At 47.6% G+C, this 17,190-nt stretch overlaps 2 protein-coding genes across 2 annotated transcripts; both read left to right on the forward strand.

Moving 5' to 3' along the window:
* Nucleotides 1-3,293: 3,293 nt before the first annotated feature.
* Nucleotides 3,294-6,488, forward strand: LOC134299841 (GTPase IMAP family member 2-like). The gene is given in 2 exon segments (XM_062983707.1): nucleotides 3,294-3,601; nucleotides 4,872-6,488. Coding segments are annotated over 2 exon segments (822 nt in total). The 5' UTR covers nucleotides 3,294-3,582; the 3' UTR covers nucleotides 5,675-6,488.
* Nucleotides 6,489-8,512: 2,024 nt separating this feature from the next.
* LOC100554616 (GTPase IMAP family member 9) lies at nucleotides 8,513-13,596 on the forward strand. The gene is made up of 4 exons (XM_003219382.4): nucleotides 8,513-8,623; nucleotides 9,908-10,092; nucleotides 10,911-11,027; nucleotides 11,831-13,596. Exons 2-4 carry the CDS (start codon nucleotides 9,957-9,959, stop codon nucleotides 12,553-12,555), a joined length of 978 nt encoding a protein of 325 aa, XP_003219430.2. The 5' UTR covers nucleotides 8,513-8,623; nucleotides 9,908-9,956; the 3' UTR covers nucleotides 12,556-13,596.
* Nucleotides 13,597-17,190: the final 3,594 nt, after the last annotated feature.

Below are 17,190 nucleotides of genomic sequence, written 5' to 3' on the forward strand. Positions count from 1 at the left end.
TAGGAAAGGGCAAACGCTCTGCAATTTAGCAAACAAGCAGGGTGGATTGTGTTCTCCCACTGTACCAAATTTGATCAGTATAGCTGAAAAAATGAGAGCAGGAGAGCCCCCGACCCCCCCCCCCCTCTGGGGCTGTTTTTGGGCGACTGCGCATGCGCGTCCGCCATTAACGAATTAATTTCGAAAATAACGAATTTTCGTTAATTTCGAATTTTTTGGGGGGCAAAATTTGTAAATACCAACAAAAACGAAACGCTGCCCCCCTCTAGTTTTGAAACCAGTTTAGAATCAAATTTTTCATGGATCGATCAAGTCTATCAGGCGCCTAATCATCAGGCACCTAACATTACAAATTCTGCACCCAAAATCATGAATCCCAAATATTAGCTGAAACAAATAAACTTATGGATGCAGAAGCTATGACAAATCAGTCACTTTCACAACTCCCCTGAAGCAAGTAGGAATAATGCTTGCTTAATGAAATCATTTCAAAAATTGAATGGAATATAAATAGAAACATATTATACATGTAGATGGATAGCACTTTGGGATATTCCAGGTGCTGTGCCATTAGCAAATGGCTGCCGGCTGGTAAATATACCTTACATCCTATAATCTGAACTTGTAGGGAGAGCACACAAAAGACAGGCTCTCTAGCTACGGTCAAGTAGCACTTTGAATATGCTATGCTGGATATATTGATTGCTGATTGATTAGTTATTGATCCTATACAACTACAAGGACATTGTACGGTTGCTGAACTGTTTGCTTAACTTTAACTCAACAAGTAAAGTTCCTTTTGTTCTTTCAATTCCTCTGCCTGGTCTGAGTCTTTTGCACATGGTGTTAACTGGGCGCTACTGGTTCCACTATACACATTCTTTAACAAATACTCTCAGGAAGCCAGTCTCCAGGCATAGGATAGCGTTGGAGACACACCTTGGTATCAGTATTAAGAATTTGGATTGGACAGTCTCCAGTGCAGCAAAGTCAGAAAAGGGTCCTATCTGGGCACCATAAAGGAGTTGGGCCATAGACGTGGCTTCAAAAGGTTTGAGTGCCACGGGTATAAATTGCCCCCCGTTTGACCTTAGGTAAAAGCATCACCTAGGTCTGTTTTGGATTTTGTTTAAAAAGCAACATGGCTGCGGCTATTAGAGTATGTTGCACCACAGCTGATGGTAGCCTATCTGCTTTTGGTCCCTGGCGAGCATCTCTTCCGTGTAATGGGGGGCCTTGCTGTTCTTTTCCAGCATGGCATCTATCATGCGAAGCAGCTCTTTCACCTGCGCTTTCCTCTCCCAACCGACAGCCTTGTTGTTGAAAGCAAGGCAACGGCCCCCACAATTTTTAATCTGCTTCCAAAGAGAGGCATCTCCTTCATTTAAGAATGTTTCGAAAGTCTTTCCTTCCAGTTCATCTTTGCGGGTGAACAGAATGATCATGTAATTCTTTGCTTTAAGGCTGAAAATAGCTTGGATTAACTGAGCAACCATTTTTTCCTCCTGAGTGAAATGGGCCACTTGCATGACCTGTATAATTGCATGTGGTAGCACCATTTTACACACTTTTCAACTTCTTTGGAAGTTTCTTCCTGTGTGACACTGGTGTCGAAAAACCCAGGCGTGTCAACAACCACAATTTTCCTGCCATCAATTACAGTCTCCTTCTTTTCACATGTTCTTGTCATTGATGTGGGGGATGTGGTAGACGTAAACTTCTTCTGTCCCAGGATGGTGTTTCCCGTGGCGCTCTTCCCGACACCACTTTTCCCCACAAGGACAATCCTCAGTTCAGGGGCTAAAACAAGGGAAGGGAACAAGAGAAGAAACTGTCATGCACTTTAACTAGACTGACCCATTGTTGCTAACCAGAAGCCATGAAGCAAGGTGGCAAACCAAGGGGCAATTTTGCTGGCATAAAGGTATTCTGGGGGCTCTGTCTGGCCACTTCCCTCTTCCCAGGCCTAAGGTGAGCTCTCTTCTCCTTCTTCTTGTGTTTCTCTTGGAGCTCTCTCTCCTTGGGCTGGGGCAGGTGAGGCAGACCCAGGAGGGACTGGGATGCATGAACAGAAAGGCCTCTCTCTGCAGAATACCTGAAACAAGGGTTTCTGCAACAGAGTCCCAGGTCCACCTCATGCCTAGTAGAGAGGGCCCGGGGGGGGGGGGGGGGTGCTTCATTGCATTCTCTGCCGTGACCTATGGAGAACCCTGGCAGACCGTTGCACTTGCCAGGCCCATTCTCCTCTCTTCTGGATCAGAAGGAAAGGGGCTTCACACTGAGATGAAAAGCCTGAGAAGCTGGGAGGGAGGATCTGCAGCACCACCCTCCACATCCTTTGCTCTCGGCCTCGCTTCTTCAGACCATCTCAAAACAGGACCAGGAACAGATGAGCTGGAAAGTTTCTGAAAAAACCAGGCAAGTACATTTCATTAATTTTCAAAATCTGAATTCCAGAATTAAGAGCTTGATGAAGTGATAGGTTAACAGAGAGAAGGGGAGAGGGAGGGAGGGAGGGCGGGAGGGAGGGAGCTAAAGAGCCTGCAAAGTCTGTCTTCACCCAAAGCTTTGTTCCCCTTGAATGAATGCAGTCTGACACCACTCAGTGTTATGGAAACCTGGCATTTGTAGTTTTACATGGTCCTGAGCCTCTTCTGCCAAAAAGGGCAGAACTTCCAGGATTCCACAGCATTGAGCCCTGGCTGTTAAAGGGGTGTCAAACTGCACGAATCCTGCAGTGTAGATGCACCTGGGCTTTTGCCAGGAATAGAGAACGTTTGCAAGATCCAGTTTCTGGTTGGAAGGGGAATGGATCTTGGAGGGAGGTTGCTCTTCTCGGTCCTCCAGGATTCCGTTTCTACTTTTGAAAGGTGTTTCTGGACCTTGGGATTTCCCTGTGGGAAGGGAAGGGAAAGGGAAGGGAAGGGGAAGCTTCAGGATCCAAGCTTATATATATATATATATATATATATATATATATATATATATATAGACGATCGAGAAAGCGAGAGAAGGTTTTGTTTAATTTTGGGAAGAGTCCATGCAGCTGCTTCCTTTCCTCCATTTGCCAAAGCAGGGACATGTAGCTGGGTTGAAGGAGGAAAACCATTTCCGCCCATTTTCCTGTTAATTCCCCCACCCATGTCCCCCTCATGGAAATAACCCTCGTTTATGAGATGAGGAGGGAGAATAACCAGCAAAAACGGGGGGAAATGGCATCCCTCTTTCAACCCCCCCCCCCCCCCAAATGGACCATCCTTCTCTCTCTAGCGTCTACTTGTGGCCTCGGCTCAGATAATGAAACAGGACTGCCCTCCCAGTTTAAGAACTGTCTTTTCAAAACCAATACAATACCAAGTCATTAAAAACATGGAAAGGTAGAACAGCCTACTTCCATAAGAAGGCTCCCGGGAAGCAGTTAGAAGCCTGCATTTATTTTCGCCTTGAAGCTTGTGGGTGCTTTTACCAGCACGTGGGATATTCCTCTTCTCAGTGAGGCTTTCTCTTCTGTGTGTGTGTTTTTTATTTGCACAGGAATTTTAACTTCTTACTGGAACCCCATCCTGTGTGGAGGTTTTCAAAATGCCCAGAGTCAGCAAAGGTAAGGCTCTTTTGAATTAGGTTCAGAGAGGTAAGAAACCATTGGAGCCATCTGTTGCTAAGTTCTTTGCCTTCCGTTTAACAATCATAGAATCATAGAGTTGGAATAGACCACAAGGGCAATCCATTCCAAACCCCATCTGCCAGGTGAGACGACACAATACAACACGCACCACAGATGACCATCCAGCCTCTGCTAAAATACCTCCAGAGAAAGAGGCTCCACCGAACATCCAGGCATCTGCAGATTCCACTCTGAAGCAGCTCTTTCCATCAGGAAGTTTTTCCTAATGTTCAGGGGTTGTCATGATCCCCATCTCATGCCATCTCCAGACACGAAGCGCTGACACGGAGAGTATGGCCATGGGCCAAAAGGGAGGATCAGACATATGAACCAGCCAAAAAACTGAGTTGCCCTGAGGTGGGGGGAGAGGGACTCTGGAATGGGCAACATCCAGGCGCCAGGACTCTAAGAGTGATTTATAAGACTGTAGCTAGGCCTATATACATGGGCAGAAGAGCAGACTCTTGTATTCTGAACAAATTGTAAGGCTTGTCAGCTCCAACTGTGTTGCTGTGGGTTAGTCTTCTTTGGAGGAATATGCCAAGACACACAACGGCTGAAGATACCATACAGCTTTATTGCTCGGAAGACAAGAGTCTGCTCTACCACCCATGTATATAGGCCTAGCTACAGTGTTATAAATCACTCTTAGAGTCCTGGTGCCTGGAGGTTGCCCATTCCCACATTCCACAGTCCCTTTCACCCCACCTCAGGGCAACTGAGTTTTATGGCTGGTTCATATGTCCTGTCCTTCTTTTTGGCCGATCAGGGGGAATATGTTTTTCTGCAGTTTGAGTCCATTGAACCATTGTGTCCTCATCGCCGAAGCCGCAGAGAGAAAAGCCTGATCTGTCCTCACTATGGCATATATATATATATATATATATATATATATATATATATATATCCCCAAAATAATCATCCCCAGCTCCCTAAGCTCGGCTTCATGGCTTCCAGACCTTTGGTCATTTTGGCCGCCCTTCTCTGAAACTGTTCATACCCTTCTTGATATTGTGAGCATGCTTTGTCATGCAGCCCCTCACATCTTATAAGGGTGAACCTGCAGGTGGGCAAAACTGACAATGCCCTGCCTGGATATGTTCACACTCAACACCACCACCACCACCTTAAAACTAGTCCTGACATAACTGAATTCCCCTTCTAGTAAGATCAGCGTTGTCTCTTTTTTCACTGATTTGTTCTTCAGGCCCCGGAAGGGAGGAATCTGAACTCAGGATTGTCCTCGTTGGAAAGACCGGAGGCGGGAAGAGCGCTACAGGAAACACCCTTCTTGGCCGGAAGGCGTTTGAGTCCGTGGCGGCACTGAGGACGACCACGCTCAGGTGCCAACGAGAGACACAGAGGTAGAGAGACTTGGACCTTTCTGTGATTGACACTCCAGCCCTTTGTGACCCAGACACCTCCACCACGATCCTGCTGCCGGAGATCAGGCGCTGCATTGACCTCTCCAGGCCCGGCCCTCATGCCTTGGTGTTTGTGACCCAGGTGGGCCGCTTCACGGCAGAAGACGAGGCGGCCGCCAATCAAGTCCAGGCTTTGTTTGGAGAAGAGGCCTTCAAGCACATGGTCATCCTCTTCACCCGCAAAGAGGATTTAGATGGGGATTCCTTGGAGGACTATGTGTGGGGCTCAGATAATGAGGCTCTCCAGGGGCTAATTCGGAAGTGTGGGGGGCACATGTGTGCTTTCAATAACAGGGCATCTGGGGAGGAACGGGAGAGGCAGGTCTCTGAGCTGATGGAGAAGGTCCAGCGCATGGTGGAGAAGGAGGGAGGGAGCCATCTCTCCAATAGGCTCTACGTGGAGCCGGTCTTGACAGATGAAAAGATTCAAGCGTTCATGGCAGAGAATGGAGGTACCAGGCCAAAGCCAAGGGGAGGTTGGAATTTGGATAGAATGCTGCTGAAAAAAGGACTAATTGCTCTTGGTGGCTCTGCTTTAGGCATCGGCGTGGTTATATTGGTGATTTATTTGGCAAAAGGTAATTAATATATCATATCTTCTTTTTTTAAAAAGGGGAATTTCATGTAGCATAGATCCAAGGCAGACAACTGTGGGTTCAAGAGCCCGGCATGCCATGGGCCAGATGAGATGGGCATTGTGTATTCTTTCTCATTCATTCCTTCTTCCACCTTGACTTTACACTCTGCTGTTCTTTGCCCACATGATGGTTTTTCCTCTGGTTTAATCTCCGAAATGCTGGAGCGCAGCCTTTGAGGCCTCAGTCCTCAGTGTGACCAGGAGGCGCTTCCGTCCCCCTTGGAAAGGCTCCTGCTCTTTTTGGCCATACATGGTGGACATCTGACCATGCGGAAAAGTCTTCCAACCCCTTATAAGAATTGCGTACTAAATATCTATCTATAATAATTTTTACACATAATAATAGTGAAAATGTGTAAGTGTGTATGTGCCATGGGTGTCCGATCACACAGACAGATAGACAGCCTCTGCGGAAAAGCCTCCAGAGAAGGAGACTCTGACACACTCCCAGGCAGCCTGTGCCACTCTCCAGAAGGTCTTCCGAATCTTTTCAACACATTGCTCCCTTGTGCCCTGGTCTCTAGAGCAGCAACAAAGCAGTTTTCCCTCTCTACCTTCTTTTCTCCCAGGTAAACATCCCCCGGGGAAAAGAAGGAAGGAAAAAGAGATGGGAGGGAGAAAGATGGAAGGAAGGGTGGAAGAGAATGGAGGGAAGGAGGAAAGAGAGAAGAAAGAAAAGACAAAAGGGAGGGAAGGAAGAAAGGAATGAAGGAAGGAAGTAGAAAGGGGAGAAGAGGGAGGAAAGAGGGGAGAAAGGACAAAAGGGTAGAAGGGAAGGAAGGTGAGCGGGAGAAAGAGGGAGGTTAGGAAGGGAGGGAGGGAGGGAAGGAGGAAGGAAAGAGAGAAGAGAGGAAGGAAGAAAGGGAGGAAGAGAAAGATGGAAGGAAGGAAGATGATGGAGGGAAGGAGGGAGGAAGGAAAGAGAGACGAAAGAAAAGAAAAGGAAGGAAGGAAGGAGAAAGGGGAGAAGAGGGAAGAAAGAGGAAAGAAATGACAAAAGGGTGGAAGGGAAGGAAGGAGGGAGGGAGAAAGATGGAGGGAGGGAGGGCGGGAGGGAGGGAGGGAGGGAGGGAGGAAAAAGAGTAGAGAGGAAGGAAAAGATGGTGAGAGAGAAGAGGACCCGAGAAAAGACTCCGCATCCGGCCCATACCTGTTGTAGTTCAGCCTGTGATTGTGCCTAATGCCAATGAGGATGCTGGGGTTTCTGGCCCTGTGCCTGATGGCAATGGGAATGATGGTTTTCCTGACAGGCCTGGCTCTGAGAGGCCTGAGGTTTCTCTCGAACACAGTGCGGATGCTCAAGGTGAAATTCCTGAAAGGGCCGACAGCAGTCTTTCTCTGAGAATCAGTCATCTGAGGATGATTTGTCAGGTGCAGAATTGAATGAGCTTGAAGATAGAAGACAAGAGTTTTATAAACTAAGGGATTGCTCCCAGGTTCATCGAAGGTCAGCCCCTCTCCGGGAAAAAGGAGAAAACAAATGCTTATCTGGTGGGAAAGTGGAACGGAATGTGTTTTTTTCATTGCATGAGACAGGACCTCAGTCTGGTCAATGTTGAATTTTCATGACAGTCTTCCTTCCAAGTGTATTTCTAGTTTCATGGTTCCAGTATTGCCAAGTTCCTGTTCTGAGTATTGGGATTTTATGCCGCCTTGTTCTTGTGGATTTTGCAACCTTGTTCCTTGAGTTTTATCTTTGTACCTGGAAATTCTTGAACTAATTGTGACCTATTGAAGATACCTTTTTGGACTATACTGTTTGCATCCTTTTCATTGCTTGGCCTTCATATATTCTCCAATAAAGTGCTTGCTGATTATACTCAACTGGTGTGGTGTCTAAGGTCAGAGGGGTTCCTGGTCTGGGATACAACAATACCTGCTGTAGGGGATTGGGGGACTGACTCCACAGCATGGAAGCTGTAGTTCACCTGTGACCCCCACTGACTATGGACCAGAACCAAACTTGGCACAGAAAAGCCCCATGACCACCTGAATATACTGCAAGGGTTTGTGGGAAGTGACCTTGATTTTGGGAGCTGTAGTTCGCCCTCATCCAGAGAACAGTGAACACAGGCAATGCGGATCTGGACCAAATTTGGCACACAGACCCAACATGGCCAACTGTTCATACAGGCCTGGTTTGGGGAGGATTGACCCACGATTCTGCTCACATCGTTATGTATTTTCCAGTGGGAGCATTCATAACAAATGAAATCAAAGACTGGCTTTTTTCAAATACATACTGTTACTAATTAACTAAATGATATTACCTAACACCCCAAAACAAACAATCCTTTTTTCAAATAACTCAGGCACCACAGGTACCCAAGCTAGTATATAATATATAGAAGTTTCATATAGTCTTTATAAATGAGGTCTGGAATTTTTTCCTGGACACTTCTTATGTACTCAGTTGATTCTTGTGTAGTTTCCTCTTCCACTCCTCCATACGGTTTGCCACAAACATCAATCTTTTTTAAATAAGAAATGTATCCATTTGAGTGGTAATGATCGAAAGTCAATCAACAAACACTGCAAATTGTAAAAATTATAACAGCACTTACACTTGAACAGGTTTATGAACAGAGGCTGGATGGATGGAGGGATAGCTGTTGGGAGGGCGTTTTTATTTATTTTATTTCGTGTCAAAATAAAATGGCTGTTGGGAGGGCGTTGACTCTGTCCATGTCTGGCTGAAGAGGGTTGGGCTGGATGCCCTTTGAGAGTCATGCTGTGGCATTTCCATGGGCTACAAGGGAGTTGCCCAGTGAAAGTGAAACTGTTCTATTTTTATAAGCAGACTGCTCCATCACTTTACCCAGAGAAGGCTTAAACTGCAAGGAAGGGCGATCTGAGACCGAAGGAGGCAGAAGGAACTCCTGGCAGCACCGGACCCAGGTGAGTCTTCCTTGACGTAGCACATTAAGCGTAGGCGACAGAGCGGGCAAAGGAAGGGGCCTGAGGCAGTTAGGAATGGTGGGAGTCCAAAACAGCTGGAGGGCAGTTAGGAATGGTGGGAGTCCAAAACAGCTGGAGGGCAGTTAGGAATGGTGGGAGTCCAAAACAGCTGGAGGGCAGTTAGGAATGGTGGGAGTCCAAAACAGCTGGAGGGCAGTTAGGAATGGTGGGAGTCCAAAACAGCTGGAGGGCAGTTAGGAATGGTGGGAGTCCAAAACAGCTGGCGGGGAGATCCAAAGTTTGCCCAGGCCTGATCTAGACTCTTACACGAATCTGAGTGCAGCAAGGCCCAGTGCTTCCAGTGGGCTCTGCAGAAGATGCTTCAGCTGTCCAAGAAAGCAAAACCCAGACGCCTTGCAAATGCTGATTGATTACACTGTGCAACACGATTTTACCTAATTGTTTCTGTCAGAAAATCCTGGGAAAATGGTACTGTTCCATTATCCGGGTGAAGACCACAAGTGGGCGCTAGAGAGGGAAGGATAATCCATTTTAGGGGGAGAGGGGTTTGAAGGAGGAAAACCATTTCCCCCTGTTCTCCTGTTATGCCCCCCAAACATGTTGCCCTCGTGAAAACAACCCTTGTTTGTGAACGGGTAAGTGGGGAGGGGGAATAACCAGCAAAATAAGGAGACATGGTTATCCTCCTTCAACCCCTCCCCCCCCCCCCCCCCCCCCAGTAATATGGACTCTCCTTCTCTGCCTGGGTCCCCTGTTGGAGTCTGTCCGGATAATGGAACGGCATTAGAAGAAAGTTTATTAGACTGAAAAACCTTTTGCGGGACATCCTGCAGCACATTGTGCTATAGGTTTTCAATGAATATCTCATAAGACCTCAGAGCAGCTGAGCTTCTGCATAACAGCATCTGGTAGAAAATGATTTTACCACTGGACTTTCTAACATCCACTGACCAGTCAGCACAGGTGTTCTTAAAGGCAAGATCTGCACCTGGAATACATGACATGATGCTCACGGCCTGTGTGCTGGATTCAGGTGTGCTCAGAAGGGACACAGCAGTGTTACACCTCAAGCGCTGCCCCAGGCCTTCCTTTGGAGCCTCTCCAAGCCTGACGTTGACCTCTTTTTAGAAGAAACAGTATAACTTCTCAGCTGGGGATATGTGTAGTTGGGGCTTGCAGCTGAATGAAAAGCCAAACTGCTTTGCCTCCAGCCATTCAGCCCTTCTTTGCTTTAGCTGATTTCTTGTTTTCTTTCTGTTTCAGATTTAGAAATCCTGAGCACAGAAATCTGTCTTATCATCGCTTTAAGACTATGGATGAATGGAGTGGAGCTGAGAATTTAATGACTAATATACTTGTGCTTTTGGGGAAAACCTTGACCTGTGTTGTCTGCCTGCTTTTGTTGGGAGCCCTGATGCATTATTTGGGACACTTCCAAAATCTGGAGGGTAGATATTTGTTTTTGGTTTGGGCCCCCGAAAATCAGACCATGATGGGGGCAGGGGGCTTCCCATCCACTGGCTCCCCTTCCTTTAGCACTTTAAGAGGGTGTCCTTCTTCTTACCTGGCACCTGCTGTTTCTACTCTTGAGTAAGAGACACTCGACTGCAGGCACTGGAAGGCACACCTGCTTTCCGGGCCTGCCACCACACCACGCACACATTCTCCTTGTAAAGAGAGTGTGTGTTTGGCGTGGCAGCAGGCCCAGAAAGCGTCCACACCTGCCAGTGCCTGCAGCCGAGTGCCTCTTATTCAAGAGAAAGAGGCGCTCAGCTGCAGGCATGCTCTGGGCCTGTCTGCGCACTCTCTTTAGATTAGACTGGAACCCACCCTGTCCACCTTTCGTAAGGACCTAAAAACGTGGATGTTCCGGTGTGCCTTTGAGTAAGTGGTCTCACAAGATACTCAGCCCAACGATACCTCACCTTCAGCCACTGCACCTTATCGCAGTCCCTGTCCCATAGGTTTTTAGTGTTATTACTGACACGGCTCTCCACCTCACGTATTATTATCTGACACCATGAATTAGCCCTACCCAGAATTCTATGCACAACTCTAACCCTCTGAATATCACCCAGGTTCTAAACTGCTGCTGCTGCTGGTTATGTTGTTTTATGTTTATTTTATATTGATATGATGTTTTAAATTGTTGATTGTGATTTTAACCCATGTTTGATCGGGCTTGTCCCCATGTGAGCTGCCCAAGTCCTTTCGGGGAGATGGAGGCGAGATACAAAAATAAAGTTCTTCTTCTTCTCTTTCCAAGGCAGGGAGACAAATTTGGCTGCAAATGAAAGCAGGCTTTCGTGTCAAGTAGGTATTTGTGTGGAGAGGGAGCTTCCCATTTCGTGCTCCCGAAGAAACAGAAGACACGAAAGAAACAGTAAGAACTAATTCAGTGCACATGTCTAACAACGAAGGCTCTGACCCCATCTACACTGCCACGTAAAATCCATATTGTCTGCTCATCCAGTGCATATCATCCAGTTCAAAGCAGATAATCTCGGATCAGATACTAGCTTATATGGCTGTGTCGATGGGGCCTACATTGGACCCAATCAAGCCTATCTTTTATATCAAAACGTGTACATTTTACCTGTTTTGTATGAGACATTCCTCACAATGGGCGCAGTCCTGTGCAGCTCAGCTAAGCCATAGTTCTGCACATGGAGCCATGCAGCCCTTGTACCTTCTGTGGAGCCACTCAAGCCCTTCCCTGCCCCATAGCGGAGTGGGGCTGCGTCCCAGAGGCGGATGCAACAGTCTGCCAGGGTCCTCCATTGGTCATGGCAGAGGATTCAAGGAGTCACATCTCCAACGGACTCTCTCTACTTGGAATGAGGACTTGCTTGTGGGGATTTGGAGCTGGGACCCTGGTGTAGACCTTCTGCTGAGAGAGGTCTTTCGTTCATGTAGCTCAGTCCCTCCCGTTCTGCCCCACCTGCCCCAGTGCAAGGAGGGGGAGCTCCAAGGGAAAGGCAAGAACAGGAAGGAGAAGAGAGCTCACCCTAAGCCTGGAGGGTGGGAGGTGGGGAGGGGGTGGCCAGGCAGAGCCCCCAAGATACCTTTATTCCAGCAGAATCACCTCTTGCTTTGCCCCCTTGCTTCATGGGTTCTGGTTAGCAACAATGGGTCAGACCAGTTAAAGTGAGCTTCTTCTCTTGTTCCCCTCCTCCCTTGTTTTAGCCCCTGAACTGAGGATTGTCCTCGTGGGCAAAACCGGTGCCGGGAAGAGCGCCGCGGGAAACACCATCCTGGGACAGAAGAAGTTTAAATCTACCGTGTCACTCACATCAACAACAAAAACATGCGAAAAGAAGGAGACTGTAATTGATGGCAGGAAAATTGTGGTTGTTGACACGCCTGGGTTTTTCGACACCAGTGTCACACCAGCAGAAACTTCCAAAGAAGTTGAAAAGTGTGTAAAATGGTGCTACCCAGGCCCACATGCAATTATACAGGTCATGCAAGTGGGCCGTTTCACTAAGGAGGAAAAAATGGTTGCTCAGGTAATCCAAGGTATTTTCAGCTTTGAGGCAAAGGATTACATGATCATATTGTTCACCCGCAAAGAAGACCTGAAAAGAAAGACTTTGGAAACATTCTTAAGTGAAGGAGATGCCTCTTTTCAGGAGCAGATTGAGAAATGTGGGGGCCGTTGCCTGGCTTTCAGCAATGAGGCTGAAGGTCTGGAGAGGGAAGAGCAGGTGAAGGAGCTGCTTGGCATGATCGATGACATGCTGGAGAAGAACATCAAGGCCCCCCATTACACTGAAAAGATGCTCGTCAGCGACCAAAAACGGATAGAAGATTATCAACGTCTGCAAAGAGAGAACAGAGAGCTGAGGAGGGAGAAAGAAGAGAATGAAAAATGGTTAGAAGGGAACAAAAGCTGGTGCAACATACTCTAATAGATGCAGCCAAGTTGCCTTTTAAACAAAATCCAAAACACAGCTTGGTGATCCTTTTATCAGGCACAAGCCTCAACAGTATCACCCAAATTTATCTCCACGTAAGAGTGTGTGCAAGGGGCACAACCGTCTTAAGCCACTTTATGTCCCTGTAAATAATAATAATAATAGTAATAAAACTTTATTTATATCCCGCCACCATCTCCCCACGGGGACTCGGGGCAGCTTACATGGGGCAGTGGCCCAAACAACATAAGAACAAAATATAAGCAACACAATAAATCACAATATAAAAAGATAAAACAATAATACAATATATCAATATAAACAACAATACAAGATAAAAATTTCATTTAAAACACATAAATGGTAAGACCACATGGTCATACCGTTCTCTAAATAGCATATTTAGTTAATCAGGTGGAAAAAACATAGGATGCAACACTAGTAGCTCACCGATCAGCCACTGCTTCTAGACTATCCCAAAGCGATATCCATCTACATGTATTATATATTTCCATTTATATTCCATTACATTTTTACAATGACTCCACTAAGCATGTATTATTCCTAATTGCTTTGGTGGAGTCATGAAAGTGACTGATTTGTCATAGCTTCTGCTTCCATGTTTCAACCAATATTTGAGATTCATGATATTGGGCCGAATATTTGGGTCCAGTATTTTAGTTCAGGGTCTGTTCTGGGTGGGAATGAGGGAATGTGAGTTTGAAAAAGCCATTTTAGTGCATTTGCTGTATTTTAATTTTGCTTTTATCACACTGTTACTATTTGATCGCTTTTCTACTTTTGTATCGTATGTTTTTAAACTTGTCTAGTGTGGAGTGTTGAGTTCCCGTGGGGAGTAATATAGACAATAACATTGTTAGGGGTACAAGGATTGTTTGCCTGATTGTTGGGTATTTCGGGTAATTTGTGAGTTCCATGGCGCATGTCTCTGCTCCTCTGATAGGTCACTGTATTAGTTACTCTGAACTCTTATGAGAAAATGCATGAAATAAATAAACACATTGTAGCTCCTGATGGAACTGAGACATTATTTTATACATCTATCTACACATCGATGTTGCTATATCCAGGGCCTTTGTGGAGGTTTCAGTTCAGCTCTGTATCTGTGGAAAACCCCATTTCTTTTTTTGACATGAATTTTTATTCAAGGGAACAGAAACACTAAGAGAAGTAGACAATAAAAAAGAGTTACACAAAGCCAAAACAACCTCCCTCCACCCCAGAAAGTAAACAAAAATATTACAGCAATGAACAGAACTCTTATCTCAATCAATCATCCCACCCTAGTATACAACATATACTACTAAACACATGCTAAACACAGAACAACACGGACTCTTTCTTTGCAATCTTTAATGTCCTTTCCCTTAGAAATCCTGAACAGAAGGCCCTGCTTGTCTGGGATTCCCCTTTTGCAAGAGGCCACCCTCCAGGGCGCCTGCGTCCCCAAGTCTCCACCTTGGCAGGAGGATGTATTACCTTCTCAAAGGAAGACTTGGGGGGCTCGTTGGGGCTGGTTTTGTGGTCGATGCCACATCGCCACTTGAGGCAGGGGGTTGCATGGGGTGGACATGTGGGGCTCCTTCGTGACGCTACAATGACCAAGATCAGAAGTAAATGAGAGACTCAGCAAAAGCTTTATGGAAAAGCCTGCCAGGAGCAAGAAGGGAGTTGAACAGGGAAGCCTGAGTGGAATGTGTGTGACTGACGTGTGTGTGTGTGTGCACGTGTGTGGGGTGGGGGGGTATACGGAAACGTGTGTGCTGGTGTGCAGAACCATGGCACGGTTAACCTGGGTGGACGTGGGCCTTGCAGCCAGTTGCCAAGGGAAGGGCCGCTCTCTCCTGACCCGTCCTCCCAGGAAGTGGATGGAAGTAGCCGCTGCCTCCTGCTCCCATTCCTCTGAGCCAAACGCAGCCCCGGGTGAAGTGTCCCCGGCAGTCCCATAGCTCAAGGGGCCGAGGGCACAACCCCCAGGGAAGGGGAGCCAACGTGCCTCCTCGCCTCCAGCAAGGCCTGTGGCCTCTCCCCTGAGCCAAACCCAAGGAGACCCTCTTGCCTTGTGTCGGGAGGGTCAAGAAGCAGGAGCCCCCTCCGGCCACTCGGCCCTTCTGACCCCTGCACAGAGGCACGGAGTGGAGGAGCCTCCCCGCTGCAAGGGCCGGGGGTCTCTTTGGGGGCCTTGGACACGCTGGCTCTCGCCCTGAAGCCCTGGCATTGGTGGGGGGACCTCTTTTTCTCAGGAAGGAGAAGGGCCACCCAGCCAGATCTCCCACAACACACACACACACACACACACAAACACACACAGAGGGGCCAATCAGAACTCGGAAGAGAAGGCCTGATGTTGAAGCCGTAGGAACATTATTGATGTGGATGGAGAACATACTCTGCACAGAAAGGCTTGGAGGAAAGACTTCTGCACAACAGTCTCTCTGCATGGAAAAGAATGTGAGATTCAGAAGTATGAACTCTAACCCAGAAAATGTCATTTTCTGTATGGAAAAGGCTGTGTTTGCAGTGTGCTCATGTCTCCGTGTGTGTTGCAAGGCCAGGCTCCTTTGGGCAAAGCCTTCAGTCCCATTCATGCGCTCCACAGATACCTCTGGGCACATGAAGCCAAGGAAGAAGACAACCCACAGTCTCAACATCGTGTCTTCTCTTCCAAGTGTTGGTTGGCCCTCTGGGATGTCCGTGCAGCCATGAGTGTGTGTGTGTGTGTGTGTGTGTGTGTGTGTGTGTTGTGGGTGATTGGGAAGGGTATTCTATTACATCCAGGGCCCTGACCATGTTTATAAGGCACCTGCCCTGGGAACGGGGTATCTGGTTTTATTTCTGCGCTCAGAACAACTGGCATTTTCTGTTCAGGCTCCACTTTCTGAACAAGGAAGACTTGGCCGCATGGAAAGGAATTCTCCCCTTTTCTAGGAAGGGCCTTGGCTATGGAAATAAAAGTATTATTACATCCTTTCCCCCACACAAAAGGGAGTTTCTCTCCTCTTTTCTGGGAAATGCCGTGACTGTGGAGAAAGTGAAAGGACCAAGGCTTTTGGACCAGTGCCAAGGTAACCTTCTGAGCCCCCTCCGGCCACTCGGCCCTTCTGACCCCTGCACAGAGGCACGGAGTGGAGGAGCCTCCCCGCTGCAAGGGCCTGGCAGGAGCGGTGCCGTGGGGCAGAACACATGCAGCCAGAGAAACACTCCTAAGTTGCCGGGGGTCTCTTTGGGGGCTCAGGACACATTGGCTCCCACCCTGAAGCCCTGCGCTGGGCGGGGGCCCCTCTTTTTCTCAAGAAGGAGAAGTCCCACCCGGTCAGGCCTTGGGGATCTCCCCCAACACACATACACACACACACACACACACACACACACGGAGGGGCCAATCAGAACAGAGAAAGTGTGATGTTAAGGCCATAGGAACCAGGCCCGGTTGAACGTAGAGGCAACTGAAGCCACCGCTTCGGGTGCATGCCGATAGGGGCGCTGTTGAGGCCTCGACAGCGCCCCCGTAGCACTGCCGCTGCCGCTGCACATGCGCACAGCACCATTGGCCATTTGGGCCGATGGTGCTGTACTTCTACATTTTCTGAGGAGGGAGGTGATGGTCCTCCCCGCTGCCACCAACGACGAAGGAGGTATGTGCGGGGCCTTGGGGTGGGGGGCACAATTTCGGAGGGGGCACGGCCACTAGGTTCGCTTACAGGGCAAAATTACCTAGGGCCGCCCCTGATAGGAACCTTATTAATGTGGATGGAGAACACACTTTGCATAGAAAGTCTTTCTGCACAAAAAACAACGTAACATACAGAAGTATTAACTCTATCCAAGAAAATGTCGTTTTCTGTATGAAAAAGGCTGTGTTTGCAGTGTGCTCATGTCTCCATGTGTGTTGCAAGGCCAGGCTCCTTTGTGCAAAGCCTTCAGTCCCATTCATGCACTCCACAGATACCTCTGGGCACATGAAGCCAAGGAGGGACACAACCCATGGCCTCCCACAGATAAGAGGGAGTGTCTCTCCTCCTTTCTGGGAAATGCTGTGACTGTGGAGAAAGTGAAAGGACCAAGGCTTTTGGACCAGTGACAAGGTAAGTAACACCTTCTGAGTGTATCCCTTGCCGTGTGTGCTGTGGGCACATTGGGTGAGACGAGGAAAATATTTCAACAGCAAAAGAGATGTAAAAATGGAGTTAAACTTTTAAAAATATGGCATAGACAACAAGGGAGAAATGGGAAGCCCTGGTCTTGGAGCGTTGGATCTGGAGGCCAGCTGTGACCAACCGTGCTGTGGATTTTGAAGAGGCAGAAACAGAGGGCGAAAGGGAGGAATCTGCCAAGAAGAAGGGGCCGCCTTCCTTCTCGAAATGTATGTTCTCACTATGAAAGAAAGACCACGCAGATCCAGAATTTCTGCACAATGAGACAACATAAGCAGGGCACCAATCCTGCAAAGTTTCAGAACGTTTCAGTCATCCACTGATTTTTAGGAAACTTTTGAAGTTTTTATAAACAAAATTAAAAAACCAAACAAAAGAGGTATCCCCTCAAACTTCTGAGACAACATAAGCAGGGCACCGATCCTGCAAAGTTCTATAGATAACCCCTTGCCAA

The sequence above is a fragment of the Anolis carolinensis genome, chromosome 6, assembly GCF_035594765.1.
Source record: "Anolis carolinensis isolate JA03-04 chromosome 6, rAnoCar3.1.pri, whole genome shotgun sequence".
NCBI classification, from domain to species: domain Eukaryota; kingdom Metazoa; phylum Chordata; class Lepidosauria; order Squamata; family Dactyloidae; genus Anolis; species Anolis carolinensis.

Bases quoted from the DNA above. Each gene is read 5' to 3' on its own strand.
- LOC100554616 (XM_003219382.4), top strand. From the start codon at position 9,957: ATGGATGAATGGAGTGGAGCTGAGAATTTAATGACTAATATACTTGTG. The intron at 10,093-10,910 runs GTAGATATTTGT...TCTCTTTCCAAG, and splicing joins ACACTTCCAAAATCTGGAGG to GCAGGGAGACAAATTTGGCT. The intron at 11,028-11,830 runs GTAAGAACTAAT...CCCTTGTTTTAG, and splicing joins CAGAAGACACGAAAGAAACA to CCCCTGAACTGAGGATTGTC.